Here is a 25121-nt window from a genome sequence, read left to right on the forward strand (position 1 = left end):
GCCCTAATCCTAAAACGAAGAAACACAACAAGCCTAAAATACGTGATAAGGTCCAGCTGATCAACTGAGAGACGATCGGTGGAGAGGAATCTAAGGGGAAGGTGTTGGTTTGTGTGGTCAAGAATAAAGACTCTACTCGAGCCGCTCAGAGGCAAGGCGTATGAATCAATCGCTCGTGCCAAGAAGTTCATTATATGTACTAATTTATTTAGATAGGCACATCATGGTCTATATCTGATATCCATAGTCAAACATTGGCACATTGTCCTGGATAAAATCGAAGAATTGAAAAACTCCGACGTATGCTCACCCGTTTAATAAAATAGCCGACATCTGGAAAATGTAATGTATATAGATCATGGAAGGGGAAATAGACAATATATACATGGAAACGTAAAGGCAAGAAAAGAAATCATGGCAGCGACAGACGCGAGAATTTAGGTAATCGTCGCGGTATCCTGAGCGTCATTAACCAATTTTTGAACTGTATCAGCCCAGCTTTCACTTTCTGCTCTAGCCTGCGGTCGCTGTTGACTCGCATCCAGATCAGAATGATAGCTAGGATCATACAATCCCAGAGCAGTTGTCGCATGGCAATCCAGAAGAGCCATTTCAACCACGACAAAAGACTTGATCTTCGTCGACTGGCATAGATTGACCGGGACTCAATTTGTTCGCGAAGTGCAGCCACTTCAGTGGTCATTTTCGTCAAGGCCTGCTCGACGCGTCGTCGCCAATCGTCAGCGTTGTTGTGTGATGATGGCCTGTTGCCGGGTGTTGATGCTCGTCTTCGTCGTGTTTTTGCTGCGGTGGGTTTTTCACGATCTTGGGATGATGTGGTTCCGCCAGATGATGTACCATCTCGGGCTTCTTGGAATTCTTCATCCTCATCATCTTCCTCTTCTTCGGGTATGTTTGAATCCGGCTCGTCAGGCTGGCTAACTGGACTCAACACTCGTAATCTTGAATCGCCCAGTCTTCTTCGATATATGGCTAGGTCTTCATCTGGATCCTCCACCGGTGGTGAGCGGCTCATCCGGCCATCTATGCTTCCATATTTTCTCGGCGCAGAGGTCTCAGTTGTCATCGGAAGGCCCATCGCCTGCATCGGGCTTGAAGACGACGAAGAGGACGTGCTATATTTGATCTGGTCCCAAACAAATTCGAGTTCTGAAACGAGTTCCCGAGCTTCCTCGGTTTGCGATGCATATCGATGCATGGTATCGACAAGCGTTGTGATGTAGCGTCTCTTAGCTTCTGTTCGCGATATACCACGTTGTGAATACCATGCGTCCCTAAGCAATTTTTCAAACAATTAGCCCATGGCTACCTCATCTTTCCGCTCTATATGGCTGTGTCTTACCATTTCTCTCGCTCTGCTTGTACGTCTGCTGCGTCCCCAACTGGCCGGTCCATTATCCCCTCAACATCGCCCTCTGCCGATTAATGTCAGAAAACGCATTATAACCCACTATCTGGAAGTACGAACCCATGCTCTGTTTATATAATCCATATAGCTTAAGCCTTTCTGCCGTTGGCGGCCGGGCTGTGCCAGTCCTCGGTATCTTTTTGACGGTATTGAGGGCATGGACAAAGACTCGATCTGTGACGAATATCCCGCATACGTTAGCTACCAGTCCAACATGTCTAAAATGCTGAATGGACATCACCCACCCACAGAGTCCGACATTGTGGCCCGAGGTAGCTCTGCATGGAGCTTCAGATTCGGCGCGCCCCCCACGCCGGACCTAACAGGCGTTGCAGCGGGAGAAATAGCAGTCAAAGAGAATGCAATTGACAGATTATAAATGAAATCAAATAAATGAAAAGGTAACGAAGAAAGCAATCGCGCAGTGCAGCTTCGTTGGCGTGATCTTTGGATTAGAGCTGCCCGATGGTGACGCTTTCTCGGCTTCGGCTAGAACGGAGGGAGAATTGCACGCGACAAGACGATGCTAGGGAGGAGCCCGACAGTCACGAGTGGGATTCGCAAGGGAATATGGTTGATAGCCAGCGAGTAGTCGTGAGAAAAAGAGCTCGGCAATGAATTGGATTGGGCAAATTCACAGTGACATGGGAGACAAGTTTTTAATATCAACTATTGAGGGGGCAGCTCTCTCTCTCTCTTTCTCTCGTGAATGTCGACATTGGACCGCGGCTCAGCGTATTTGGGCCTAGCCCGTTTTGGCTGGTGCCTGCAGACCCGCAACTGGAATGGATGCGGAGGCTTGGCATCCATTGAAGAGACGATAATATTAATTTCTTGGTCAGTCTACACAATATATAAGTTATGCGAAATGCTCGGATTACTCTCCTGCGTGCGAGTTTGTTTCAAATTGACATTCTGATACTCGTATTGATCAATCATGCAAGCAGTTACACTCCCATCAAAATTGCTATAGTATACAACACGCGTTGATCTGTGATGATCACACATTCTTATCCCCCGAGTTCTCCAAGTGCTGGACCTCAACGCCAGTGGACTTCTCTTTTTGGTCTGTATTCAACCGCTCCTTCTCCAGCGTGACAGCGATATGTTTTGTCAAGTATGGCGACGGATCTCGCACGAAGAATGCACCCGCAAACGCGATGACTCCAAACGGGATAGTGGTTAGCCACACGATCTTGTATGCATCACTCCATCCCCATCTGATCGCTGTTGTGGCGGCGTTGACTACATCAGTTGATACAGTTTGGTTTAGAAATGGGCTGCCGTTTGACAAGTAGGATATCAATGCTGGAATTTCACCGGGAGGAAACCCTAGTGGTAGCACCGCGTCTGTTACACGGTGGAGAATAGCCGGCGTGGATTTATTCTCTAGAATAGTTGAGAATATTGTGGTGCCAATGGCACCTCCCAGAAATCTGAATGTTCCCAGGAGCCCCATTGCCAAGCCAATGTTTCTTTGGGGCACGTGAATGCCTGCAGTCAGATAGCAGCATGTGGTGATCCATGCGAACGGCATATTGGCGAAGAATTGGCAGACAATGGCTAATGGTAGTCTATTAGGCGTGCTGAGGGCGAGCAGAGCCGTGAAAATAGTCTGAATAGCAATGGCTACCGCGAACTGTAAATGGATATATCGAATGCGGTAGGAAAGACTACCAAGCACTACTCCTCCAATTGACCCGCCAAAGCCAGCAGGGATGTTGTAGTCTCCTGCTTTGATGGAGTCGCTGGTATACACGGCTGCGATATTCGCAGGGATTAAGTCAGTCATTGATATGTAAACAAGTCCGACCACGAAGATGAGAACCAATAAAATGGTATACTCGCGGACGTTCGACATTATGTGATATGGGAAATTTGGTCGTTTGGCGTAACCGCTGAAATCCCAGACAAAGGCTGAAACAAAGACCAAAAACCCTATTATCAACGGTGCTAACACTGCAGCACTCTTCCATGGCTTCGTTACACCGGCCCATCCAAGACCAAGAAGAAAGATGACAAGGCCGGCGCTATAAAGGAAGATGCCAAGATAATCGAGCTCGCGCAGGATTTGCCGGCGAGTGCGATCTCTCAGTGGCCGCGATGGTGGTGTGTAGAAGATCGCCGTTCCTATAAAAGCAACCACGCCGGTAATGGCACCCAGGATGAAAACCCAGCGCCAGGTTGCCCTCTGATATAGACTCAGGCTAATGAGAGGTCCAAATGTACTAAAAGGAAGCAGACAGAGATCCGTGAAGCTCACGCCGACGGATCTATAGCGATTGGGTAGCAGCTCGGAGATGCCAGGGTACACTCTGTGGCTTGTCAATCTACAGCCCAAGCTCGAAATATGGATATCTCACTGACACAAATATGGTACCTGTTCCCAGTCCTAAAATGACCATGCCGGCAATACACTGGTTGACGCTGCGGGCGCTCGCCCCAATGATATGACCAACGATCAATAGAACCTGGCCGCAGAGAATGATATTGCGTCGACCAAAGTAGTCACTGAGCTGGCCAGCTATTGCAAACGCAACACTTCCCCCAATAGACCATCCAGAAGCCATCCAACTGACGTTTTGCGTACTGCCCTGCAGCTCTATTCCGATCCGGCCCATAATAGGGAACACGGTAAGCAAAGTGAAGCTGAGGGCTGGATGGACAGTAAAAGAGAGAAAGAAGATTGCTACAAGGGTCGACCAGGACACCTTGCCATTAGCATCCCGATCCTCGAGTGCGGTGCGATGAGGATCGCCTTTGTCGTCGTAGATGTGCGGATCGAGTTCTTCCTCACCGATGTTGTCCGGACGGTGTGTTGCTGGTTCTTCCTGAATCTCCATTGTGACCAATTACACTACATAAAACAGAAATGAATGCACGTATGACATATTCAAAGGCGCGTGCCATTGACATAAATAATATAGTCAAAGAATCTCCTCGATATTATAGCTGCGGCTGTCCGACATGTACATCTTGGCGCATTTCCTCCTTTTGGATGAGTTGGATTGCTCGGTCCGTCCTCTTTAAGGTTCATCGGCCCGTCTTTTTCTGAATAATTTTCTGAAGATGTAGAGGCGCCGACGTGCCACAGTTGGCACTTATTCTGCTCACTGTTTACGCGTCATCTTTGTAATGACTGATTGGAGAAATAATGGAGACATTGACATGCATGGATGTAGCGATGCAGCATACCCGGCTTGTATACGTATTACTAATGGTGTTTGATGTGATGAGTCCATTAATGTATGCACATCCCAAGAGCCACCCTTCTAGACACCTTTATTGTTACTAAGTGCCTAATGTGTGAGTCATGGATGGGCAGGTCTTTTTGATCAGCAACCAAGACATATACAAAGACCCAAATATTCAATCGAGGATTCATGGTCGGCCTATAAGTGATTTCTGCAGCAAAACCGACCCGTTTAGAGTCATGGGCAGATATGTTATAGTGCATTCCGTTTTGAAAATGATAATCACTTGTACACAAATTTCGCAATAATAGATGGTCCATTATCCACTTGAAGGAAGCCACGAAAGTCATTTTCAGAATGGATGAGTCCGTTGATCCAGCTGTCGTTTCCAACAGGGTCGACCAGGCCTCTAACAAGTAAAATTGGAACAGAATTATAGGTTACTTGACATAGATATCCTTTGAGTAGAGATGGTCAAATCTATCTAAGTTAGCATCTTAATTGAACAGTGATCTTTGATAATACAGTTGGGCAAGATGTCTGGAGGTTCACTGCTAAGAAAAGAGAAACCCAGCCTGTCGAGGTTTTCGACACAGCTTTTTCTTTGCTTGGTCTAGTTCTGAGCTTCATAGTAAGATCGAGCAATAAATTACAACGCCTGACACGTCTTTCGAAGCTAATCGAGACACCCATGCACGTAGAAGTTCTTCAGTCACCAATGATTACTTACTCCCCACCAATCGGAGGCGAAGGGTTGACATGCGGAGCTCCCCAGACTTCCGGGTCACTTCCCCGCATCGATCACGTGTTCTTCGCTCCTGTCTCGAAACCACCGGTCACGGTCAATTGACTGTTGCTGCTCCGTCCAGAGTGCAGGCTATCTTTATTCTGACATCCAGCATGGTGGAGTCTCTCGTCCGGGTGCGCGAAGAGTCACGACGGCTCCAGAGGATATTGTCTCCCACAGCTTGTCGAGGATGTCGATCGTTGAAAGTATCTGGCGGTTTCTTTCTTGCTGTATTTCTTAGGGAATTCTTGAAAGCTAACATTCAATTAGATTCGATGCTCTCGAGAATCTCCAACCTGTTCTCGGTGTCAGAAAAAAAGGATTCTATGTGTATATCCAGAGCCACCAAATCGAAGGTTGCTTGCAGCCCGGCGAAATGGGGTCAGCATTCCCCTGCAGCAGTTCGACAGGCCGAGTCCTCAGAGGCAAGAAGCATCCCGTGCATCCGAGCTCGACAGAGTGTCTCACACATCGAATCCGGCCGCAGACGACATGGTCTTTACTGAGATGCTGCTGGGGCGCCAGTCCCCGCCAGGAGCAAATCCATTTTCATTGTCCTTAGGTTTATTTTCTGGGTCCCCACATCGTAGGAACTCTGACTTGGACCTTATACTACCTATAGATGAAAACAATCGAACGGTGTCTTCCTTTATCGGCAGTCCATCAAGCCACATTACATCAGAAGATCTACGGAGCTTGCCAGAACGAGAGATTGGCCTTTTGTTGATTGAAGTTTACTTTTCCAGAGTTTTCTCAGCTTCGTTGCTCTATGACCACAAAGCCTTTGTGGAGTGTTATTGCGCTGGTACGCTCCCGAAGCATACCTTGTTAAGCACTTTTGCGGTGTCGTCACTGTGCGTATGGCCTATATGAAAAGGGGAGCAGGTCCATGGAGGGAATAACTGACCGGGAGTAATATCGTTGTTCCTAGATTCTTACGTACTTCTCCTGCTGAAACATGTGGGAAAAGGTCATCCATTGGTGAACTTGAATCAGTGGGGAAACGTGGTCGTGAGTGGGCACAATGGGCAAGTGAGCTAGTCCTGGCTCATTCTGACACACCAACCCTCGCTCAAGTTTGCTCCTGCGACGTGCTCAGTCTTTATTGGTTTGCTTTGGGCGAGACCGAGCGGTCTATTTTACATGCCAGTGGGTATAACCTACTTAAGCGTCCTGCTTCAACTGACTTTGTAATGTAGCTGTGTCACAATCGTCATTCTATCTTCTTGACCGCAAGGCAAAGCTAGGTAACACTTTTTCTGACTTCCAGAGCCCTCGAGCCATTTCGAAGGATCGTGTGCGCTGGGCATGTTTTGTTAAGAGTTGTATCAGTGAAATGGTGCCGGATTGCCATTCCTTTGATTTAGACACTGAGTCGATTATTACAAGAGGACCTTCACAGACAGACCGGCCCGATCCAATCTCCTTAGCGCCTTCATCCCCTTCTCTTGGTGGTTATGTCGACTGGTTGGTCTGGGATGAGACCTTTTCACAGACTAGTGTTATATACATGCTTGAAGTCCTTCGACTTTGGTAGGTTTCTTCCCACGGCATCTTTCCTTGAGTATACCCAACACAATCGTTCTATGGATAGGCACTGCACCCTTTGTACATAATGGAGACATGTTGCCATTCTAATATCTGCTTCCTGATGCTTACTTCTATCCATCCTAGGCGTAATGTCAAAGAATTCGTCCGAAAACTTGAAAAGTCAACTTATCAATCGTGTCTGAGTACTTTCTTTGAACTTGACAGCAATCTGCAACATTTTTACTCGTCCCTTCCAAGTGAATTTAAAGATGACAATTTGATGGACGAAACACGCTCCGAACCTTTACAGCGTAATGCCTTTTTCATCCTTTCGATGTATCACCTCTGCCTAATTTTTCTCCATTCCTCTATGGTACCAGCTTTGTCACTTTCCACGGCAGGCCATGCGACTCCTCCTACTATCGTGAAGATCTCATCAAAAACAGCAACATCTCATGCCGAATATTTTGCTAAAATGACATGTGGATATCTGAACACCACACCTGACATGGCAAAAGTTCCATCTTTTGTGGGATACTGTGCTTTTGTGGCTGGCATGGTCCTCTCCGCAGTCATGGCCTTCACTGGCCTGGAGAAGGGACAAGGAATTCGGCGGGATGGCGCTATATGCACGCTGTTATTATGGGAGCTCAAGGTTTATTGGCCTACTTTGCAATTTTTCGTATGTTTTTCACCGAGTTTCCAACCAATTAACGATGAAATGCAATTATGGTTGCAAATTTTGCTCCTACTAACTCCATCGCAGTATCAAGACCTGGAATCACATTTTTGTTTATCTGAAATCGGACATTCTTCTCTTCTGAATAAAGCCTTGAATGATTTACGGGATCAGGATTCGCCTAGAGAGACCCAGATGGAAGACTCTAGTTTTGAAGCTTTTATTGCAGCATCATGCGATCTAGCATATTCGCCCAAGTGCGAATTCATTCATCGGCCGTACTCTGACGACCATTTGGAACACTCCAGCACAGCTGGTACTTCTCCAGAGGGAGACCAAATGCATGATGATAACGGTGGTCGGAACCCACCAAGCAATATTGACCCTCAAATGCGGTATATTGATGCTATCAATGTTGGTTCGTCGGGAGACGAAATCCCACCAAACTTTGACTTTTCAACTCCAAGTTGGAGCAATATTTTCATTCCCCCAGGCAGTGAACTCTTCGACAAAGATTAACAATTACTATGCGTCTATGTCCAAAGGCAAACTTTCGGATCTTAACAGTGCTTGTACCATTAAGTTCATCCTTCTAAGGCTTTAATAAGGACTAGCAATTGATCGTAAATGGGTTTATACGACATATAGGTAAAGAGACTTTCAGAAGTTCCAAATATCCTCCAGAGTGGACGTATGTGCGATCCAGATTAGGGCGTTCTCTCCTTCCCCTTTCTTTAATTCAGCAGCCTGTCTGATTATCTCCCTTGCCTCGTCTTCATTTTCATGATACGTATCTGTCGGAGTGACCTTAACCCCTTTGCCAAACGGTGCTTCTGGATACTCAACGAACAGACTACTATGGAAACAATCACCGCCCAGAAACGCCCATTTGACCTTACCATCTTTACGCTTCACACGGGCCAGGGCGGCCAAATTCCCGGGGCAATGGCCTGGTGCATCAATCAACCAAAAACTGCCATCTCCAAAGAAATCATATGCGTTTTTGAACGGGCCTAGAGGCTGCCACTTCTCCGGTTCAGTTGAAGGAGATGAGACTTCTTCTATCGGTAATTCGGCTTTCTCTGTGTGCCATATACGTCCGTCAAAAGTGCTGTCAGCTTCAGAGGGCCAACTTTTAGATGCCCATTCCAACGTGCCTGCACCGCAGAGCACTTTGGCATTGGGGAAGAAGCTGGCAGCGGGGAATATATGATCCCAATGAGCATGGCTAGGCAGAGAAGCTGTCAAAAATTGAAGAATTATCTCGCCCGTGAAATAGTATGATAATCCGTACCTTGCTATAATATATTTCACGTCATTCGGGTCTGCGCCTATGGAAATGACATCCTGCGCAGGGTCGCGCTCAGATGGAGTCGTAACAAAGACCTTGTGCTGCACTCGCTGAACTCTAGGAGGATACATCGAAAGGTCCTGCAAGTTGATATATATGTGTAAATAGTAGTATCTCACAAAGAGCTGCGGTCATCGCTTTTATTGGATCGCTGTTTTATAGACATACGTGAGAAACCCCCAAATCAAACCAAAACTTCGTATTCGAAGGTGCGTGTTGGATGAAGAATCTCCAGGAAGTAGCATAGTTCAAACCTTTCAAACCGGCAATGGCTGTCGACGCCTTTATTTGCATCCAGCCCGTCTCAAAGGCTGCGATGGAGAGGACAGCATCGTCAGACTTGGGAGTTGGAAGAGGATTGGTTTGTTTGTAAGCCATTTTATTTGTCGAATTTGATTGAGTTATTTTAAATTACTGATGGGCAATTCAACATTGGATGTCTAGCATCCCCAGCGATATATAGTTATAAGGTTTACTTACAGGCCTATATACAATGTTACACAAAACACGGCCCGATGGATCGGCCCGACTCATGTTTCCAAGTATAATTTTGACGACCGCCATTTTCGAACAGGATTAAGCTTTGAAGACCAGTTGACGCTTCTATAAACCGAAAGACTCGCTTCTTATTATTGAGTTATTTCGAAAATACACGCAAGATGGCAGTGTCCTTCCCATTTCCCGTCCCAAACGACAGCCCGTTTGGTATTTACAATATTCCTTTTGGGATATACTCTGCTTCAGGACAAGTAAGTATCGGGATTTACGGGTTTTAGGCGATTCTGACTTCCAAAGACTCCTAGAGCTGCCACAACCGTCGGAAATTTTGTTCTCGATCTAGATACTTTGCTTCAACATGGTATTTTCAAAGACTCACAACTGACACAATCTTTGGACGGTGTTTTCCTTAAGGTGCTTCGGGAATACATTTCACTGAGCTCAATATTTGTACTTCATATGCAAAAACTCAGATACTAATTAATGACTCAAGCCGTACCTCAACGACTTCGCAGCTCTTCCTCTGCCTGACCGTCAAGCTGTTCGGAACGCTATCATCACTCACCTCACCAGCGTCGATTCTCCGATTTTCAAAGAGGAGTCATTGCAAAGAAAGGGCCTCATTCCCATAAAAAGTGTAAAAATGCACTTACCAATGCATCTAACGGATTATACCGACTTCTACAGCTCATTAGTGCATGCTGATAAAGTAAGAAATAGCCCTTCTGTATTCGCAACGAAATCTCACACTCACTTAGGCCGGAAGAGCGATGAACATTCCCGTTCCACCAGCATTCTGGGAATATCCCATGGCTTACAACGGACGAGTATCTTCCGTTGCAGTCTCCGGGACCGAAGTCATCCGGCCCAAGGGCTTCTTCCCTCGCCAACACGGTGACAAACATGTCGAGTACCAGATCTCTCGAGAGCTTGATTTTGAAGTCGAAATGGGCTGCTTTATCTCGACTCCCGTAGCACACGGAGATGTGGTAACTGCCGGGGAGGCGTGGAAACATGTCTTCGGCTACGTTCTGCTGAACGACTGGTCTGCAAGGGACATACAAAAGTACGAAATGCATCCGTTCGGACCGCTGCACTCCAAGAGCTTTCTCACTAGTATTTCGCCGTGGGTGATTACCCCGGATGCACTTCGGGGTAGTATTGCTCGTCCGGTGGAGTCAAATAAATCCGAGTTATCAAGTCATCTTCGTAGTGATCCTGATAACCATGCGGGTTACGATATCGAATTTTCAGTGACATTATCTCGTAAGCAGCATTAAGAGCAACTTTTGTGACGTTCAAAGTAGTACCTAACTTCTTCCTAGGCAAAAAATCATACCCAGTCAAGATTGTGCAGACACACTTGACAGATGCACATTGGGACTCTTTGCAAATGATTGCCTATCAATCGTCTGCTGGTTGCGGACTCAACACAGGTGATCTGTTAGGCTCTGGAACAACCTCCTCTCCTGTAAGTGAACGTCTTAATCAAAAATATGTAGCTCATTCGATTTCTAGACACCCGAATCAAGAGATCCAAATTCTCCCTCCGGATGTGGTTGTCTTTTCGAGGCTAATGCTTGCAAAGAACCACTCCCGTCTGTGGCAAATGAGAAGGTAAACTGGCTTGAAGACGGAGACTTGCTTACAATGGAAGGCTGGTTTACTACGCCAGATGGTAAGAGGGCTGGGTTCGGACCTTGTAGTGGGTTGGTTACACCACCCAGAGAACCACAAGCTTGACATTTGCAGGGTTCTTAGAATTTTATATTGGGATAAGATATGATCCTGAAACAAAGGGTAGAGAAAAAGATATATAAATTGATAAGCTGTTTGTAAAATTCAATGCTCTTTCTATATAATGACATCAACATTTGAACAAACTTGTGTAATCACATTTCTTGGTCATCGTTTTTACGAACAACAATTCATAAAAAGTCGATAAATCTAGTTAATTGAATACATATTTTTTTGAATCTTCTACAGTCAGATACACGTTCATTTAGGTTTCTGAGTTGTCATAGGCCATAAGCTGTCGCTCCGCTCTGGCCTGAATTAGGGCTTGGGTCGGACCGATGTCACCGGGCCGACTTGTTTGTGTCAAAGTCAGAAAGATCAATTGATAATGGAAAATCACTACTTATGAATATGCGACTGGAATACGAAAACTTTATGTCAACTCATTTCAATGTTGATCAGCACATTTTTCAAGCGACGGCCTGCAATCATGCCACCTATGGAAACTCCAACACCTGTCTACACACCCCCACCGGAGCTTCGCACCTATATGGATGATTTCCGCGGATACATCAACAGAAATCATAGTACTCAGCTACAAACATATGACGATCTCCACTTGTTCTCAATAGGAGCCAGAAGATCAACTAGAAATATATTCTGGATGTCTTTATGGCACTATCTCGATATCAAAGCATCAGTTGAGCCAAGTGCTGCTATTGATGAAACTCTCTCCATTGACAGTTTCCCTCAGTTTTATAAAGATGCAAAACTGAATCTTGCGGAAAACATTCTTTATCAACGGCGTGGTGGAAATGGAACTGCCATTAGGGTTTTGAATGAATCTAATTTCGAATCAGAGCCTGAAGATGTCTCCTGGGATCAACTACGGGACCTTGTTCGCTTGCTAGCAGATGCACTTTCGAGCTCTGGGCTGGAACTAGGTGATATAGTCGTCGCCATTGGTGGAAACAACAAAATTTCATTAGCTCTGATGCTTGCTACAGCTAGCCTGGGAGGTATATTTTCGTCTTTTGCAACAGATGTTGGTGAACAGGCATTACTAGATCGACTGTCGCAGTTACGCCCACGATTCCTATTTACTGATGCCGAATACACGTATAACGGTAAAAGTCATATGATTCTACCTAAGGTACATTCCGTATGGCATAAACTCACCAGATCCCCTAATGCAGAATTGGTTATCACTACCCCCTATAATACTGAAGACCAATCTGTCGGACTGGAAAGTTTCCTCAAAAGAGCTAAAGGAAAACCTCTTTCGTTTTTACAGCTCCCATTCAACACCCCTATCTTTGTCATGTTTTCTTCAGGTACAACCGGGACTCCCAAAGCCATTGTTCATTCCCATGGGGGCGTGGTTATCAATTTGAAGAAAGAATACAGACTGCATTGCAACTTCGATGAGAGGGATGTCTACTTTCACTACACTAACATTGGCTGGGCACTTTGGAATATCATGCTCGGTTCTCTATTCTGCGGTAGTACACTTGTTCTCTACGACGGTTCTCCTTTCTATCCCACCCCCGAATGTTGTCTCCAGCGAATCCTCTCTGCAGGAGTGACTGCTTTTGGCGCGGGTCCGAAGTACTTCTCTGAGCTGCGGCGGAGGAATATCTCGGCGAAATCCATGAAGAGCAATCAACTGAAACTGCTACTTAGCACCGGTGCCGTTCTCACCCCGGCACTTTCATCCTGGATGGCAGAGTCTTTTGGTTCTTTGTGTCAAATCAGCTTTTCGGGCGGAACTGAGCTGTGTGGTTCTTTCGTTCATGGCACTGTCAGCCTTCCCACGTACCCCGGGGAGATCCCTGTTAAAGCATTAGGAATGGCCATCGAGGTATATCCATCCTCGTCATCACCGGACCATAAAACTCCAGGTCCCTCGCTACCTGCAGGGGAGAGCGGGGAATTGGTATGCACACAACCGTTTCCTAACATGCCCATGCACTTCCTGCACGACCCTGGCAGGAGGAGATACTTCAACACCTACTTTTCTAGTATTCCAGGTGTATGGACACATGGTGATCACATGTATACATCTCCTCATACCGGAGGTATATACATCCTTGGCCGCAGTGATGGCGTGCTCAATCCATCTGGCGTTCGATTTGGTAGTGGCGAAATATATAGTCTCATCGAACGGCATTTTGCGGAGGAAATTGTTGACTCTATTTGCATTGGCCAACGACGAGAAGGCGACGAAACTGAGAAAGTAATTCTATTTGTCGTGCTTCGATTGAGAAACGCACTACCTATTCGCGATGGAGAATGGCATCGTTTAAGAGCAAGAATACGAGATTGTATCACCAAGGCTCTTTCACGTCGTCATGTTCCCTCTGCTATATTTCCAGTATCCCGTATCCCATACAATGTTAATGGAAAAAAGATGGAGATTCCACTCAAGGCAGTCGTTTCAGAAGGGAATCGGGCCTTTGCGAAACGGAAGTTCACAGTAGATGAGGTTGATGCTTTGCGGGATTATGTTCAGTATTACGAGAAAGTGGAAGAATCGGTAGATAAAGATGACGAGCAGGATATAGTTGGCAAAAGTAAACTATAGCTAAATAACGATAACATTGAAGATCGTTCTAGCAGATGACGCTTCCAATACATGAGGCCTACACGAACACTGAAATAGTGGCATACATAGCCCCAAAAGTTACCCAAGGTATGATTTTAAGAGACATACTAGATTTACAAAGTATAATAGACAAGCACAAAACTAAGTCGAAACCAGACTTCATTTCAGTTTGTAGTTTTGGTATGATACAAATTTTCCCCGACCATGCCACCGAGAAACCAGCCATACAGATTTTCTTCCGGTAGATGACATCTAGAGATTGTGTGTGTGTATGGATAATAACCACACGATGTAACAGATAATAAGCTGCATAACATCCGAGAAAGAAAAAGAAAACCGCGGATATCGTCTCAAGAAAGGAAAACATTCTCATCAGATTTTCATGCCCACAACACGGCTCCCTGTTTTACTTCAATTGCGCCTATAGAGAAAGCAAAAAGAAACACAGGACAATGATAATGGAACACAGCCATAGCTCAAACCGTAAAACTAGTCGAAGCTTAACGCCAGAGTACCACACGAGACAACGTAATTATGAGATACAAGACGGAGATGGGATGGACCGCTGTCTGCGAATGCAGGATATCACTGAGATAATCCAGAAAGACGAAAAAAATAACCAAGCACCTTATACCTCCCAAAAAATGCCATGTCTGTCCAGACTTTATAGCTCGTACCCTTGAGCTTTGCTCTCATATCATTCGTGGTTACGACATAGGGAGAAAACAAACCGACTAGGTTTGTGCAGGAACACCAGTCGACTGTGAAGCACCACGACCGCCTCGGAATTGACCTCGGCTGCGACCGCCGTATCCACGAGTGTAACCACGGCCTCGTCCGTAACCACGTCCTCTGCCACGCCCGCGATATCCACCGCGGTATCCATCGACGCTGCCCTGGCCGAAAGTCTCAATGTTCTTTTTCTCCTCCTCGCCTCGTCTCTCGCGAGGACGCCCGGAACCCTCTTCGCGATCACGGATCTCACTAGAGATGTTGTCGAAGAAAGATGATGCCTTGTTGTAAGCAATGGGAGTGGCAGTAGATGAGACTGAGGCAGTTTCGTCGCCATTGAGTTCCTTTTCTTCCTCAACAATTGGCGAGCCACTAGCAATCGCTTCTTTCACGAGATCTTGCTTGTTAAACTTGGCGTTAGAAGATTCAAAGTCAAAGTCTGTATCCGGAACTTCGATTTTCTTGTTGGCAGCATGGTGGCCTCCACGCGGGCCCCCACGCCCGCCTCGATGACCCTGGTGCGCAGAACGAAGGGGGCGGTTATTGTCGTACGGCTTCAAGTCGTTGAATTTCTTTGTCATCCCATCGACACCTGCATCATTTGCACCCTTCTTCTGAGCATTCGGTTGAGGAAGCTTAGCCATCGCGGCAGCAACGGCCGCCGTGGCAGCACGAGTAGCTTCTGTGATGGCTGCTTGCGCTGTGTTTTGGGAGGCAGCAACGGCGCCTTGCTGGGCAGTTGTAAGTGGGACAGCGGGTTTGGCTGGATATGCGATGGGGATAGCGGGTATGACTCGGTCATTCCTTGGTCCAGTAGGAGGAACTTTGGACGGTGTTTGAGGGGCTGCCGCCGCGGCTTTCGCTGCTGGCAAAGTTCCTTGGGTAGCTTCGGCTACTGTAGGTTTCGACTCGACAGGAAGGGGTGGGCCGTTCTGCGTAGGCGCAGGTGCTGGCGTTGCGCTTTTGCTACCGGGCTGAGATACCTTGTCGCCAACTGGAAGTTCGGAGGTTGGCTTCGGAGGACCGCCAGGAGGGCCAGCACGTTGTTGGCCAGGGGGTCCAATAGGACCTTGGTTAGGAGGAAACTGGCCTGGTGATCCGTGAGGGAAGCCGTGTCCTGGGGGAGGAAACCATCCTGGAGGAGCGCCATACGGAGGAAAGCCGGGACCAGGAGGACCGTAGCCAGGCGGCCCGAATCGTTGCTGGCCGCCGTAGGGGGGATAACCATAACCTTGAAAAGGAGGCTGCTGGGGATATCCTGGCGGAGGGCCAGGCCGACCGCTTTGGGGACCTTGAGGTGGCTGTTGTGGCTGAGAAGGTTGAGGAACGGGGGCGGGACCAGGACCAGGGCGAGACATGCTCTAAAGCATCATAACATTAGCTATCCATTTGCCAACTGGGCATTATCATATTGCAACAAGTTTGCAGTCAGATCAGAAGGAAGGCAACGGAAATCTCCGCACGGTTTTGCGCTCTCAGAACAGGTCTGTGTTTACATCCGAAATGCTTCATCCCATGACTGTTGTAAACGAAAAAATTGAACAATTTCGAGACTCACTCCAAGAATAGCAGGATCATCTAGTACCGGTGGGCGCTGGGGCTCTGGCTCGCCCTTTTCTTCTGCAACACTAATGTCCTTCACATCGCTGCCACGGAAGACGATATATTCGTATACACTTGTAGAAGCAGGGATTTCTTCGCTGGGGTTTCCTCGTCGTCCTTCTGTGCCGTGGGACATGACATTCTCGAGAGCGATGGTTGATGCTTCGGGGTTGATTTCGTGCAGTGTACCGACATATCTGCGTTCCATTAGCATCAATAAATCGCCCAAGTAATTTCTGATAGCAGGAGCGCCATACCGAATATCGCTCTTGGAGATGAGGTTGAACCGTTGGCTAGTACCTTGTTAGCTAGATGGAAACAGGTGGTCCAATTTCCGAACTGACCCTATCAAGTGGTTCATATCCATAATTGCAGGTGGCGCGCAGACGCGCAGCGTGAAAAATGAGAGTAGAAGTAAGACGACAAGGCAGAGGAGGAAAGTGTTGGGGGAGAAGTGACGCAGAGAGTTGACAAGCTGATTGTGGCTTGAAAATGGAGCTGTACGGCGGGCGCCAGCGACCATAGCGGCAGCCTCCAGTACAATTGTTTTATAACTTATAACTTCGATGCGGATTCTCTCCAATAATCCCCGTATTACTTAGCAACAATGTCGCGCTCATCACACAAGGAAGATTTCTTTCAAACCACGTCGGTGCCTTTTCAATCCCCGAGTTTCCACTCCGTTTTCTGACCAAGAGGCAGTGCGTCGATAGAAGAAAGTGGCCGTCGAGCAGCCAAGGCTAAAAATGAGCATGGTAAGCCCATCAGACTGCAAAGTAAAATCCTAGCCGTCGCAGAAGATCCATATAGTGCGGGATCTGTTTATGTTGCCGAAAGCGCGGGCTCAGTAAGGAAAGTTGCCTTGGAAGTAGGTACGCTAAAAAACTAATAACTAATATCAAAACACCTTCCCCTGACTACGTTTCTAGACTGGTGAGACCTTAGCTCTCTACAGAGGTCCGACGGCTCCCTTGACAAGCATTGCGTTCAGTCCCGATGGCAAGTTGCTTTTTGCTGGCTGCTGGGACAAGACTGTATGGAGCTGGGGTCTTCAATCAAAACAGTCTGGTCAAAAGTATGACGGCCATTCGGATTTCGTGAAAGCTGTAACATGTGCTCGAATCAACGATGGCCGACATGTTCTGATTTCGGGAGGAGCGGACTCGAAAATAATCATCTTTGACATCGCCAATGGCGAGAAACTGCACGTTTTCAAGGATCACTCAATGGGCATCCAGGACCTCCGTATCGACCCTATTACTCTACAAGAAGGTTCATTGAGTATTGATCTATTTTCGGCTGGAAGTGACAGAGAAATCAGACAGTTCTCGATATTATCATCTGGCAATGCCACGGCTAGTGCAGCTAACCCACTCATCGCCCATGAAACGAGTGTTTACAAATTACATTTTGATGAAGATGGCGATCTATGGACTGCTTCAGCCGATAAATACGCAAAATGCCTGACACGAGACAGTGGCTGGCAGCCGAATCTGGCTCTTGAGCATCCCGATTTTGTGCGAGATGTGGTCGTGTATGAGCAAGGCGGCTGGGTCGTTACGGCATGTCGAGACGAAGAGATTCGAGTTTGGAATAAGGCGGTGCGTTTATCAATTGTTAAATTTATTCTATTTGTCCATCTTGTGCTGATGCTGAGTTGCACAGACTGGAGAGCTTTATCACACATATACCGGTCATTTTGAAGAAGTGACGGGCTTGGTATTGGTCGGAAACACCGTTGTCAGCGTCAGCATCGACGCGACTGTTCGACAATGGAGTCTGCATCCTTCTGAATTACAAAAGGCTAAGGAAGAAGCACTGAACAAGAAAAATACAGCAGAAGAGCCACCAAAACAGGAATCGATGCTCACAGAAGAGGAGGAGCGGGAGCTGGCAGAGCTAATGGGAGAGGACGAGTGATGAGATTAAGCGTGAATTTAAATTATGCTCAACTCTCAACTACACCTTGATGACACTCCATTTAATCGGTTCCTAGCTGTTACCAGTGTATCATGATTCATACATAGAAATGCATCACGTGACTCTTCATCACCTGCGGGCGTCATCGCTGTTTGCAGCCTGTGCTTATTCGTAAGTAAGAGCGCATACAATCGGCAGTCTGGAAGGCAACTCCGAGTCATAAGCATCAATCGAAGGAGGGAAATAATACCAAAACATCATCTGATCCCATTCCTAGACACAAAGCTAGCCATTACTGTGAAGAGGTCAATCTCGGGTGCAAAGTTATTGTATACGGGCATTTTACATCATCCTTATTCTTGCGCTCGGCGGGGACCGGTACAGCCATTATCAGTTACCCCTCCATGAGATTCATCGAGCACCACCACATGCACCCACAATAAGAAATTCCTATCGCACGGACTGCGCTTTCAAGCCCGATATAATTACATTTTTTCATTCTTTGATCAGGAGGAGGAACCCCGACGCTATCGGCTGCGTCCAAAATGGCTGACAAGTCGCATGTGCACGAAGAAGGGGCTGCCGAGTCGAGGCCGAAGCTGGTCAATCGGCTCAACGAGAGTCGCTCGCCATATGTAAGATCCCCAAAGGTCCACAGTCAAATATCAAATAACCACAGAATTACTGACAGCGGTAGGTTCGCGGACACATGCACAATCCGGTTGCATGGCAACTCTGGGATTCACAATCTATTGAGCTAGCGAGGAAGCATAATCGACTCATCTTTGTCAGTATCGGTTATTCGGCGTGTCATTGTCAGTAGCCTCTGTAATGTGTTGATTTCAATTCACTGATATCTGTCTAGGGTGCCATGTAATGGAGAAGGAATCGTTCATGTCCAATGAGGTAGCGAACATTCTCAACGAATCATTCATACCGATCAAGGTAGACAGAGAAGAGCGGCCGGATATTGATGACGTTTACATGAATTATGTGCAAGCAACGACTGGATCGGGCGGCTGGCCACTCAATATTTTCCTTACCCCCGACCTCGAGCCGGTCTTTGGCGGCACTTATTGGCCTGGTCCGCATTCCAGTTCTCCAGCACAGTTCGGCACCGACGCGGGAGTGAACTTCATTGACATCCTGGAAAAGTTGCGCGACGTGTGGCAAACTCAGCAAGCACGATGCCTCGACAGCGCCAAGGAGATTACAAGACAACTGCGCGAATTCGCAGAAGAAGGGACGCATGTGCAGCCCGGAGGGAAAGGAGCCGAGGACCTGGAGGTTGAGCTTCTTGAGGAAGCCTTCCAGCATTTCGCATCTCGCTACGATCCCGTAAATGGCGGGTTCGGGCGCGCGCCGAAGTTCCCCACGCCGGCGAATTTGAGTTTTCTTATTCGACTGGGCATGTACCCAAGTGCGGTGACAGATATTGTCGGACAGGATGAGTGTACGAGGGCGACGACGATGGCAGTGAATACGCTGTTGAAGATTGCGCGGGGCGGCATTCGCGACCATATTGGAAACGGGTTCGCACGATACAGTGTCACAACAGACTGGCTGCTGCCTCATTTCGAAAAGATGCTCTACGACCAGGCGCAACTGCTAGATGCCTATGTAGACGGTTTTCGCGTGACGCACGAACCTGAGCTTTTAGGTGCCGTCTACGATATTGTCGCGTACTTGACAAGCAGCCCAATACAAGCCGCCGATGGTGGGTTCTACTCTTCAGAAGATGCCGACAGCTTGCCTTCGCCGAACGACACAGAGAAGCGCGAGGGGGCGTATTATGTATGGACAATGAAGGAATTCAAACAGGTACTTGGTCCGAGAGATGCTGGGGTATGCGCGCGACACTGGGGCGTATTGCCAGACGGCAATATTGCGCCCGAGAATGACCCGCACGACGAATTGATGGATCAGAATGTGCTGTCGATCCAGGTGACACCGAGCAAGCTAGCTAAGGAATTTGGGCTCAGCGACGAGGAAGTTATTAAGATTATCAAATCTGGGAAACAGCGATTACGAGAATATCGAGAAAAGACGCGAGTACGGCCAGATCTAGACGATAAGATTATAGTCGCATGGAACGGGTTGGCTATTGGAGCACTCGCAAAGGCAAGTGTGCTGTTAGAGGAGATTGACCAGATCAAGGCACAGCAATGTCGAGACGCGGCACAGAGGGCGGTAGAATTTATCCAGACCAAACTATATGAATCCTCAACCGGCCAGTTGTGGCGCATCTATCGCGATGGCAGTCGCGGGGAGACCCCCGGATTTGCGGACGATTATGCATATTTGACGAATGGCTTGATCGCGTTGTACGAAGCTACGTTTGACGACAAGTATTTGCAGTTTGCCGAGCAATTACAAAGTGAGCCTTTCCCTTCATTTTTTGAGAAAAGGACTAACACGCCCAGAACACCTCGACGAAAACTTCCTCGCACCCGGCGCCGAACCCAGCATCATCGCGGGGTACTACACAACGTCATCAAGGCCTATACAAGGGATGCCAGGTCCTCTCCTACGCCTCAAGAGCGGAACTGACTCAGCAACGCCATCTGTCAATGGCATTATCGCCCGGAATCTGGTTCGCTTATCGACGCTTCTCGAAGACGAGAAATACAAAACTTTTGCGCGGCAAACCTGCAATACCTTTTCTGTAGAACTGCTGCAGCATCCATTCCTATTCGTTAATCTGCTCGACGCGATAGTCGGACTCGAGATCGGCGTGCGGAATATTACTGGGGTGGCGGCTACATCAGAAAAGAAAACCCAAGCAGAGCTTATCCAACGCATACGACAAGAAGCAGGACTCGCGGTGTCGACGGCCACGGCGGCAGTCGCATTGGTGGATGTGCGTGCAGCTGCTACGATCTCGTCTAGCTGGATCAGGGGACGGAACGTGTTGTTTAAAGATATCAAGGAGGGCTCGCCGGTGCGAGATTTCTTGCTTGTGTGCGAGACAGGGAGCTGTCGGACGGTGGATCTATAGATAGATATTTCCGACTATTTGAATTTTGAATATGTGCCCTGGTTATCTTAATCTGATTAGGAGGTATTCTGGGTGAAGGATCATGTGATATACAGCATTTTTGGAGTCTCAAATTGATGATACGAATATACTACCATTTACGTTGTCAGTCAATTGATATGTACGATCTGACTCAGCAGACGGAATCGAGTACTATTTTTATAGAATCCTGACAAGGCTGACCGGCACACGCAATCAAAGAGTATCAAAGTCTCCTACGGAGACCTCGTACAGAGACAGTTCGATCCTTCGAGATTGGGGGATGCAACACAAAGAGGGCGGAATCTTGGCAGGGCAAAATCTATATTTACTCGAGGCTAGAACGGGGGAGTCATTAATGAATCATATATATCCTTATATTACATAATGTATATGTCGATAAATATATTAATCGGTATTAATTTATATTAAAGTGTTGCGATTCATCTATTAGTCGAGATTAAGGAGAAAGCCACAATTGCGGTGGAAATGGCAGGACCAGGCCAAGCTAAGACGTCATTGGCCAGTTGGTATTAAATTAAAGCGGTTGTTTCTTGCTGTTATAGTGTTAGTATTAAGTTAATAAGAAGTATTGGGACTAGATAGGCAGTAAGAATGCCGATTGGCTGGCCCGGCCACAATTCAAGCCAAAAAGTGGCCGTGAAACAGTGCAACCGTGAAACAAGTACCATGGAAGGGGCACATTCCTTATATTGGGGCTGCCGTAACATCACATAGTATTATCTAACATAATAATCGATTAATCAGTACATGACTATTAGACATTAATTGTAGGATAAACACACAAATATGCCATACGGATAATCATTACTGGATAAATATTAAAGAATAATATTGAGGAATAGCTGCATGCTGAAGCTATGCAACGACTAGCCCTAGTTGGCGCTAGCGAGAGACTATGAAAAGGGGCCACCAATCAGACAGCGTGCGGCCCCACGGTGTGACGCCCCTGCCTGATCCGCCGGATCGCGCAGTGCGGCCAGTGGCTGTAAACCATGGAATGTTGGACACTGAAACATCAGAATTCCCAGTTATCATACGCTCCCAGATGATAGAGTCGAGTGTCGGGGCGAGGCTGGAGGCAGGCCGCGCAGTGCTTCTGTCGTCAGAGTTCTCAGTCAATTCTTGCTGTGCTGGACATACAAGACCGAAGAGCCCCCAGTCAGCATATCAGCCATCTCAACATCATCGGCCTCAGCATCAGCATCAGCATCAGCAAGCATACGGCACCAACCCAAAGAACGACTAAAGTAGGTAAGCAGGGTCCCATCGCGGCAACATGCTCAGACTGGCTTAACCAGACCGCATTGTCACCCCCGCTAATCTCGTTGCGAGCCTTAGTGAAATTGGGGTTGGCCCACCGCAACGATTGGATTGGCACTTTGGGCCTCAGATCGACGCTCTTGCGTGGACTGCATTTAGACTTCTTCGGCCCTCCTGCATTGTGGTTTTCTGCGCCTTCTTTGTCTCTCTTCAACGCTCGCCGGTCTTTCTTTGCGCCGTTTTTGTTTCGTGATTGATTCTCGATTGATTCTCGCTCCCACTGCCCGCTCCTTTGCAGTGCTGCCGCCACTCTTTGTTATATACCAATTGTCGCTCTTTGCTCGCACCTATTTTGCGCTGCCATTGCTGTTGTGAAGGATGAAGGGTTCTCTCATGCTCGGTGCCTTGTGCGCCCTCGGCGCTGCTGCCAGTCCGCTCAACAAGCGAGTTTTCGTGACCGACGTCGAGGTCACTGTTGTTACCGTCACTGTTACCGAGACGCCAAGCGCCATCCCCTCGTCGACTTCAACTTCCACTTCCACGTCCATCACCCAGGCCGCCGCTCCCAAAATCGTTAATGAAGCCCACCAGGAGCCGACCTACTCATGGCCACCATGGCCCACCACCACCTCTGCCTCGTTGACCTCGATCTCGTCAACCTCGGTGGTCATTCCCCCAACCACCACCGTCCCCGTTGAGACCTCCACCTCCACCAGCGCTGTTCCCACTGGCACTGGAGATTCCTACCAGCAGATGCTGCTCGACTCTCACAACATTCACCGCTCCAACCACTCTGCTCCAGCTTTGTCATGGAACGACACTCTAGCCGAAAGTGCCCTGGCTTTAGCCAATACCTGCGACTACCACCACGACACGTACGCTCCCTAATTAATTGTGTTGTATTTGGAATCTGTACTGACTAAAACAGATCTCTTGGCCCTGCCTCCTCCTATGGCCAGAACATCGCTTATGGCGTTGATATGACTGAAGTCAACAAGATCATCACCGACATGATGTACAACGACGAAATGATGTACTATCAGGATCTGTATGGCCAAGCCAATCCCGATATGAGCAACTTTGAGCACTGGGGCCACTACAGTCAGATTGTCTGGGTCAACACCCAATCCGTAGGCTGTGCCACGGTGACCTGCTCTCCTCTGGCCGAGTCGGGCTCGAACGACGCGCTGCCGTTCACCGTGTGCGACTACTACCCAGCTGGTACGTCCTGGCACTGCTGCATTCGTATGGCAAAGTACTGATGAATATAGGAAACTACGGCGGTGAATACGCCGACAACGTTCTGCAGCCACTGGGCCAGGCCATGGTTCAAGTCTAAACGCCCAGGCCTAGCCATCCATTCTCTCCTCGTCAGTATGTGTGCAAGAACTCAGCATCTGATTACCATTTCAACTATTTCCAACTGGATTGTGAATTTTATTGCCTCTTCTGGTTAGAAGAGATATATTCGTTCCCGCCGGTCGTGGCCTATTTATATCCCCCTTCAAACCCAGCCATAAATACCGGTAAATATTTTCTACCATGTGTATGAATTTTCTTCGATGTCTATGTGTCTATTTTACGGAATTGGATTCTTCTGGGCTTGCCTTTTTCTCTCTCTTCGCTTCTGTGGTCGGGGTTGTAGAGTGGGTGGATTAGTCTGGTTGTTGGATAGATGAGAATCGACGTTGCCATAACATTTACCAGCAGACTACGCTACACTTGTATCTTATTACGTCACGTCAATTGATGTAGAGACAGCACTGACGTAAGCAAGGTCTTAGCCATGATTAAGCTTTCTGCATATACGCTACTCCGAGTGACGAGCAGTATGCAGCATTTAGGTACGCGCACATCATTGAGTCAGTAATCTACATGTTAGCATGAAACACCAATTGATCTTCGGCGCGAGGTACGTGTTGGTTTACTAGTTATCGTCTAGATGATATATATTATTAAGTACGCACGCCGCATTTTCGCAAGCCGCAGCAGTTTCTACTAAATGTACCTTAACGTGCCGAATCAGCCGTGAGCTCCGAGCCATGTGCACCACCAGGGCGGGGAAACAATAAAACATAAAAGGGCAAATCAGAAAGCAAGCCGCAAGCACCAGGCTATACTATGGTCATCGCATACACATTTTCACTAACATTTCGCATCAAACATCAGACTTAACAGTCAACAGTCAACAGCAATGACGACGGTGACGGCTGAATCAGTCGGTGTGGAGGAGTCGCATACTCAAAGCGAAGAAACGCATCAAGAACAACAGCAACAACAAGATCATCCCAGCGACGCTGTCAGCCTCGCCGAATCAACCACAGACACATTACTGCCAGACTACACAGCCAACTCCCCACGCCTCCCCTCGTACGCACGCGCAACAGCTCGCCAGGCAATGACGGAGGAAGAGCGACTTGCGTCGTTGCACGCCTTTGTTGAGCGGAAGCAAAGCATAAATGACTATTATGGCGGACACAAAGGCTGTCCACAGGGGCCACCCAACGATCCGCTGAAGCCGTTCAAGTGGATAAAACGGAAAATGAACGGCGAGAAGAATGTCTGGCGGTCGTTGAGTGACGAGGAGAAGCGCAAGTGGGAGGAGTCTGGCGGCGATATCGATGAGGATAGTGGCGAGGTGGCCCACGGCGATATCGATACGTCTAGGCTTGTGTAACAGACGGTTCTCTGTTATCGAATGTGTATTTGGGATTCCAGGTGCTAATGACATGTTAATTAACACCAGACATGCAGGGA

The 25121-nt window shown here is 47.7% G+C and overlaps 11 protein-coding genes across 11 annotated transcripts; 7 read left to right on the top strand and 4 right to left on the bottom strand.

Moving 5' to 3' along the window:
* Nucleotides 1-150: 150 nt before the first annotated feature.
* BGW36DRAFT_335119 (acyl CoA binding protein-domain-containing protein) lies at nucleotides 151-2107 on the bottom strand. The gene is made up of 4 exons (XM_046212928.1): nucleotides 1675-2107; nucleotides 1490-1603; nucleotides 1364-1436; nucleotides 151-1295 (listed from the first exon to the last, which is right to left on the bottom strand). The coding sequence occupies exons 1-4, from the start codon at nucleotides 1688-1690 to the stop codon at nucleotides 413-415; spliced, it is 1086 nt and encodes a 361-aa protein (XP_046077035.1). The 5' UTR covers nucleotides 1691-2107; the 3' UTR covers nucleotides 151-412.
* A 165-nt stretch (nucleotides 2108-2272) lies between these two features.
* BGW36DRAFT_370413 (putative siderophore iron transporter) lies at nucleotides 2273-4278 on the bottom strand. Its single transcript, XM_046215245.1, has 2 exons — nucleotides 3797-4278; nucleotides 2273-3744 (listed from the first exon to the last, which is right to left on the bottom strand). Exons 1-2 carry the CDS (start codon nucleotides 4270-4272, stop codon nucleotides 2430-2432), a joined length of 1791 nt encoding a protein of 596 aa, XP_046077036.1. The 5' UTR covers nucleotides 4273-4278; the 3' UTR covers nucleotides 2273-2429.
* A 1245-nt stretch (nucleotides 4279-5523) lies between these two features.
* BGW36DRAFT_423547 (uncharacterized protein) lies at nucleotides 5524-8138 on the top strand (the record flags this gene model as incomplete). Its single annotated transcript, XM_046219848.1, has 6 exons — nucleotides 5524-5616; nucleotides 5681-6264; nucleotides 6342-6559; nucleotides 6610-6943; nucleotides 7085-7622; nucleotides 7707-8138. The coding sequence occupies 6 exons, from the start codon at nucleotides 5524-5526 to the stop codon at nucleotides 8136-8138; spliced, it is 2199 nt and encodes a 732-aa protein (XP_046077037.1).
* A 141-nt stretch (nucleotides 8139-8279) lies between these two features.
* Nucleotides 8280-9348, bottom strand: BGW36DRAFT_355400 (uncharacterized protein; the record flags this gene model as incomplete). Its single annotated transcript, XM_046213642.1, has 2 exons — nucleotides 8280-9050; nucleotides 9139-9348. The coding sequence occupies 2 exons, from the start codon at nucleotides 9346-9348 to the stop codon at nucleotides 8280-8282; spliced, it is 981 nt and encodes a 326-aa protein (XP_046077038.1).
* A 204-nt stretch (nucleotides 9349-9552) lies between these two features.
* On the top strand, nucleotides 9553-11334 carry BGW36DRAFT_370417 (putative fumarylacetoacetate hydrolase). The gene is made up of 6 exons (XM_046215246.1): nucleotides 9553-9719; nucleotides 9766-9882; nucleotides 9962-10177; nucleotides 10227-10734; nucleotides 10794-10939; nucleotides 10987-11334. Exons 1-6 carry the CDS (start codon nucleotides 9630-9632, stop codon nucleotides 11209-11211), a joined length of 1302 nt encoding a protein of 433 aa, XP_046077039.1. The 5' UTR covers nucleotides 9553-9629; the 3' UTR covers nucleotides 11212-11334.
* A 358-nt stretch (nucleotides 11335-11692) lies between these two features.
* Nucleotides 11693-13789, top strand: BGW36DRAFT_335132 (putative acetyl-CoA synthetase; the record flags this gene model as incomplete). The annotated part of the gene is made up of 1 exon (XM_046212929.1): nucleotides 11693-13789. The coding sequence occupies one exon, from the start codon at nucleotides 11696-11698 to the stop codon at nucleotides 13787-13789; it is 2094 nt and encodes a 697-aa protein (XP_046077040.1).
* A 729-nt stretch (nucleotides 13790-14518) lies between these two features.
* On the bottom strand, nucleotides 14519-16599 carry BGW36DRAFT_95313 (Scd6-like Sm domain-containing protein). Its single transcript, XM_046222723.1, has 4 exons — nucleotides 16489-16599; nucleotides 16402-16437; nucleotides 16101-16341; nucleotides 14519-15903 (listed from the first exon to the last, which is right to left on the bottom strand). The coding sequence occupies exons 1-4, from the start codon at nucleotides 16509-16511 to the stop codon at nucleotides 14545-14547; spliced, it is 1659 nt and encodes a 552-aa protein (XP_046077041.1). The 5' UTR covers nucleotides 16512-16599; the 3' UTR covers nucleotides 14519-14544.
* An 84-nt stretch (nucleotides 16600-16683) lies between these two features.
* BGW36DRAFT_370422 (WD40-repeat-containing domain protein) lies at nucleotides 16684-18433 on the top strand. The gene is made up of 5 exons (XM_046215247.1): nucleotides 16684-16792; nucleotides 16847-17012; nucleotides 17074-17745; nucleotides 17810-18222; nucleotides 18314-18433. The coding sequence occupies exons 1-4, from the start codon at nucleotides 16752-16754 to the stop codon at nucleotides 18062-18064; spliced, it is 1134 nt and encodes a 377-aa protein (XP_046077042.1). The 5' UTR covers nucleotides 16684-16751; the 3' UTR covers nucleotides 18065-18222; nucleotides 18314-18433.
* Nucleotides 18434-18450: 17 nt separating this feature from the next.
* On the top strand, nucleotides 18451-21179 carry BGW36DRAFT_95339 (DUF255 domain protein). Its single transcript, XM_046222724.1, has 4 exons — nucleotides 18451-18699; nucleotides 18762-18879; nucleotides 18930-20441; nucleotides 20488-21179. The coding sequence occupies exons 1-4, from the start codon at nucleotides 18610-18612 to the stop codon at nucleotides 21060-21062; spliced, it is 2295 nt and encodes a 764-aa protein (XP_046077043.1). The 5' UTR covers nucleotides 18451-18609; the 3' UTR covers nucleotides 21063-21179.
* Nucleotides 21180-22742: 1563 nt separating this feature from the next.
* On the top strand, nucleotides 22743-23703 carry BGW36DRAFT_287364 (CAP domain-containing protein; the record flags this gene model as incomplete). The annotated part of the gene is made up of 3 exons (XM_046210503.1): nucleotides 22743-23239; nucleotides 23293-23585; nucleotides 23636-23703. 3 exons carry the CDS (start codon nucleotides 22743-22745, stop codon nucleotides 23701-23703), a joined length of 858 nt encoding a protein of 285 aa, XP_046077044.1.
* Nucleotides 23704-24621: 918 nt separating this feature from the next.
* Nucleotides 24622-25002, top strand: BGW36DRAFT_264586 (uncharacterized protein; the record flags this gene model as incomplete). The annotated part of the gene is made up of 1 exon (XM_046210113.1): nucleotides 24622-25002. A coding segment is annotated over one exon (381 nt), but the record flags the coding sequence as incomplete, so codon positions are not given.
* Between the last annotated feature and the right edge of the window lie 119 nt (nucleotides 25003-25121).

This window comes from Talaromyces proteolyticus (genome assembly GCF_021365285.1).
Source record: "Talaromyces proteolyticus strain PMI_201 chromosome Unknown BGW36scaffold_2, whole genome shotgun sequence".
Classification (NCBI taxonomy): domain Eukaryota; kingdom Fungi; phylum Ascomycota; class Eurotiomycetes; order Eurotiales; family Trichocomaceae; genus Talaromyces; species Talaromyces proteolyticus.

What these genes read in the sequence shown, in the direction of transcription:
- BGW36DRAFT_335119 (XM_046212928.1), bottom strand. An exon ending in ATTATATAAACAGAGCATGG is followed by an intron (nt 1,437 to 1,489) that starts GTTCGTACTTCC and finishes ATTAATCGGCAG; the next exon opens with AGGGCGATGTTGAGGGGATA. An exon ending in CAAGCAGAGCGAGAGAAATG is followed by an intron (nt 1,296 to 1,363) that starts GTAAGACACAGC and finishes AAAATTGCTTAG; the next exon opens with GGACGCATGGTATTCACAAC.
- BGW36DRAFT_370413 (XM_046215245.1), bottom strand. Translation starts at nt 4,272, where the DNA reads ATGGAGATTCAGGAAGAACCAGCAACACACCGTCCGGACAACATCGGT. An exon ending in GGAACAGGTACCATATTTGT is followed by an intron (nt 3,745 to 3,796) that starts GTCAGTGAGATA and finishes GACAAGCCACAG; the next exon opens with AGTGTACCCTGGCATCTCCG.
- BGW36DRAFT_370417 (XM_046215246.1), top strand. Translation starts at nt 9,630, where the DNA reads ATGGCAGTGTCCTTCCCATTTCCCGTCCCAAACGACAGCCCGTTTGGT. An exon ending in TATACTCTGCTTCAGGACAA is followed by an intron (nt 9,720 to 9,765) that starts GTAAGTATCGGG and finishes TGACTTCCAAAG; the next exon opens with ACTCCTAGAGCTGCCACAAC. An exon ending in CTGGAACAACCTCCTCTCCT is followed by an intron (nt 10,940 to 10,986) that starts GTAAGTGAACGT and finishes TTCGATTTCTAG; the next exon opens with ACACCCGAATCAAGAGATCC.
- BGW36DRAFT_95313 (XM_046222723.1), bottom strand. Translation starts at nt 16,511, where the DNA reads ATGGATATGAACCACTTGATAGG. An exon ending in GATATGAACCACTTGATAGG is followed by an intron (nt 16,438 to 16,488) that starts GTCAGTTCGGAA and finishes ACAAGGTACTAG; the next exon opens with CCAACGGTTCAACCTCATCT. An exon ending in ATGATCCTGCTATTCTTGGA is followed by an intron (nt 15,904 to 16,100) that starts GTGAGTCTCGAA and finishes ATGATGCTTTAG; the next exon opens with AGCATGTCTCGCCCTGGTCC.
- BGW36DRAFT_370422 (XM_046215247.1), top strand. Translation starts at nt 16,752, where the DNA reads ATGTCGCGCTCATCACACAAGGAAGATTTCTTTCAAACCAC. An exon ending in GAAGATTTCTTTCAAACCAC is followed by an intron (nt 16,793 to 16,846) that starts GTCGGTGCCTTT and finishes ACCAAGAGGCAG; the next exon opens with TGCGTCGATAGAAGAAAGTG. An exon ending in TAAGGAAAGTTGCCTTGGAA is followed by an intron (nt 17,013 to 17,073) that starts GTAGGTACGCTA and finishes CTACGTTTCTAG; the next exon opens with ACTGGTGAGACCTTAGCTCT.
- BGW36DRAFT_95339 (XM_046222724.1), top strand. Translation starts at nt 18,610, where the DNA reads ATGGCTGACAAGTCGCATGTGCACGAAGAAGGGGCTGCCGAGTCGAGG. An exon ending in ACGAGAGTCGCTCGCCATAT is followed by an intron (nt 18,700 to 18,761) that starts GTAAGATCCCCA and finishes TGACAGCGGTAG; the next exon opens with GTTCGCGGACACATGCACAA. An exon ending in CGGTTATTCGGCGTGTCATT is followed by an intron (nt 18,880 to 18,929) that starts GTCAGTAGCCTC and finishes ATATCTGTCTAG; the next exon opens with GGTGCCATGTAATGGAGAAG.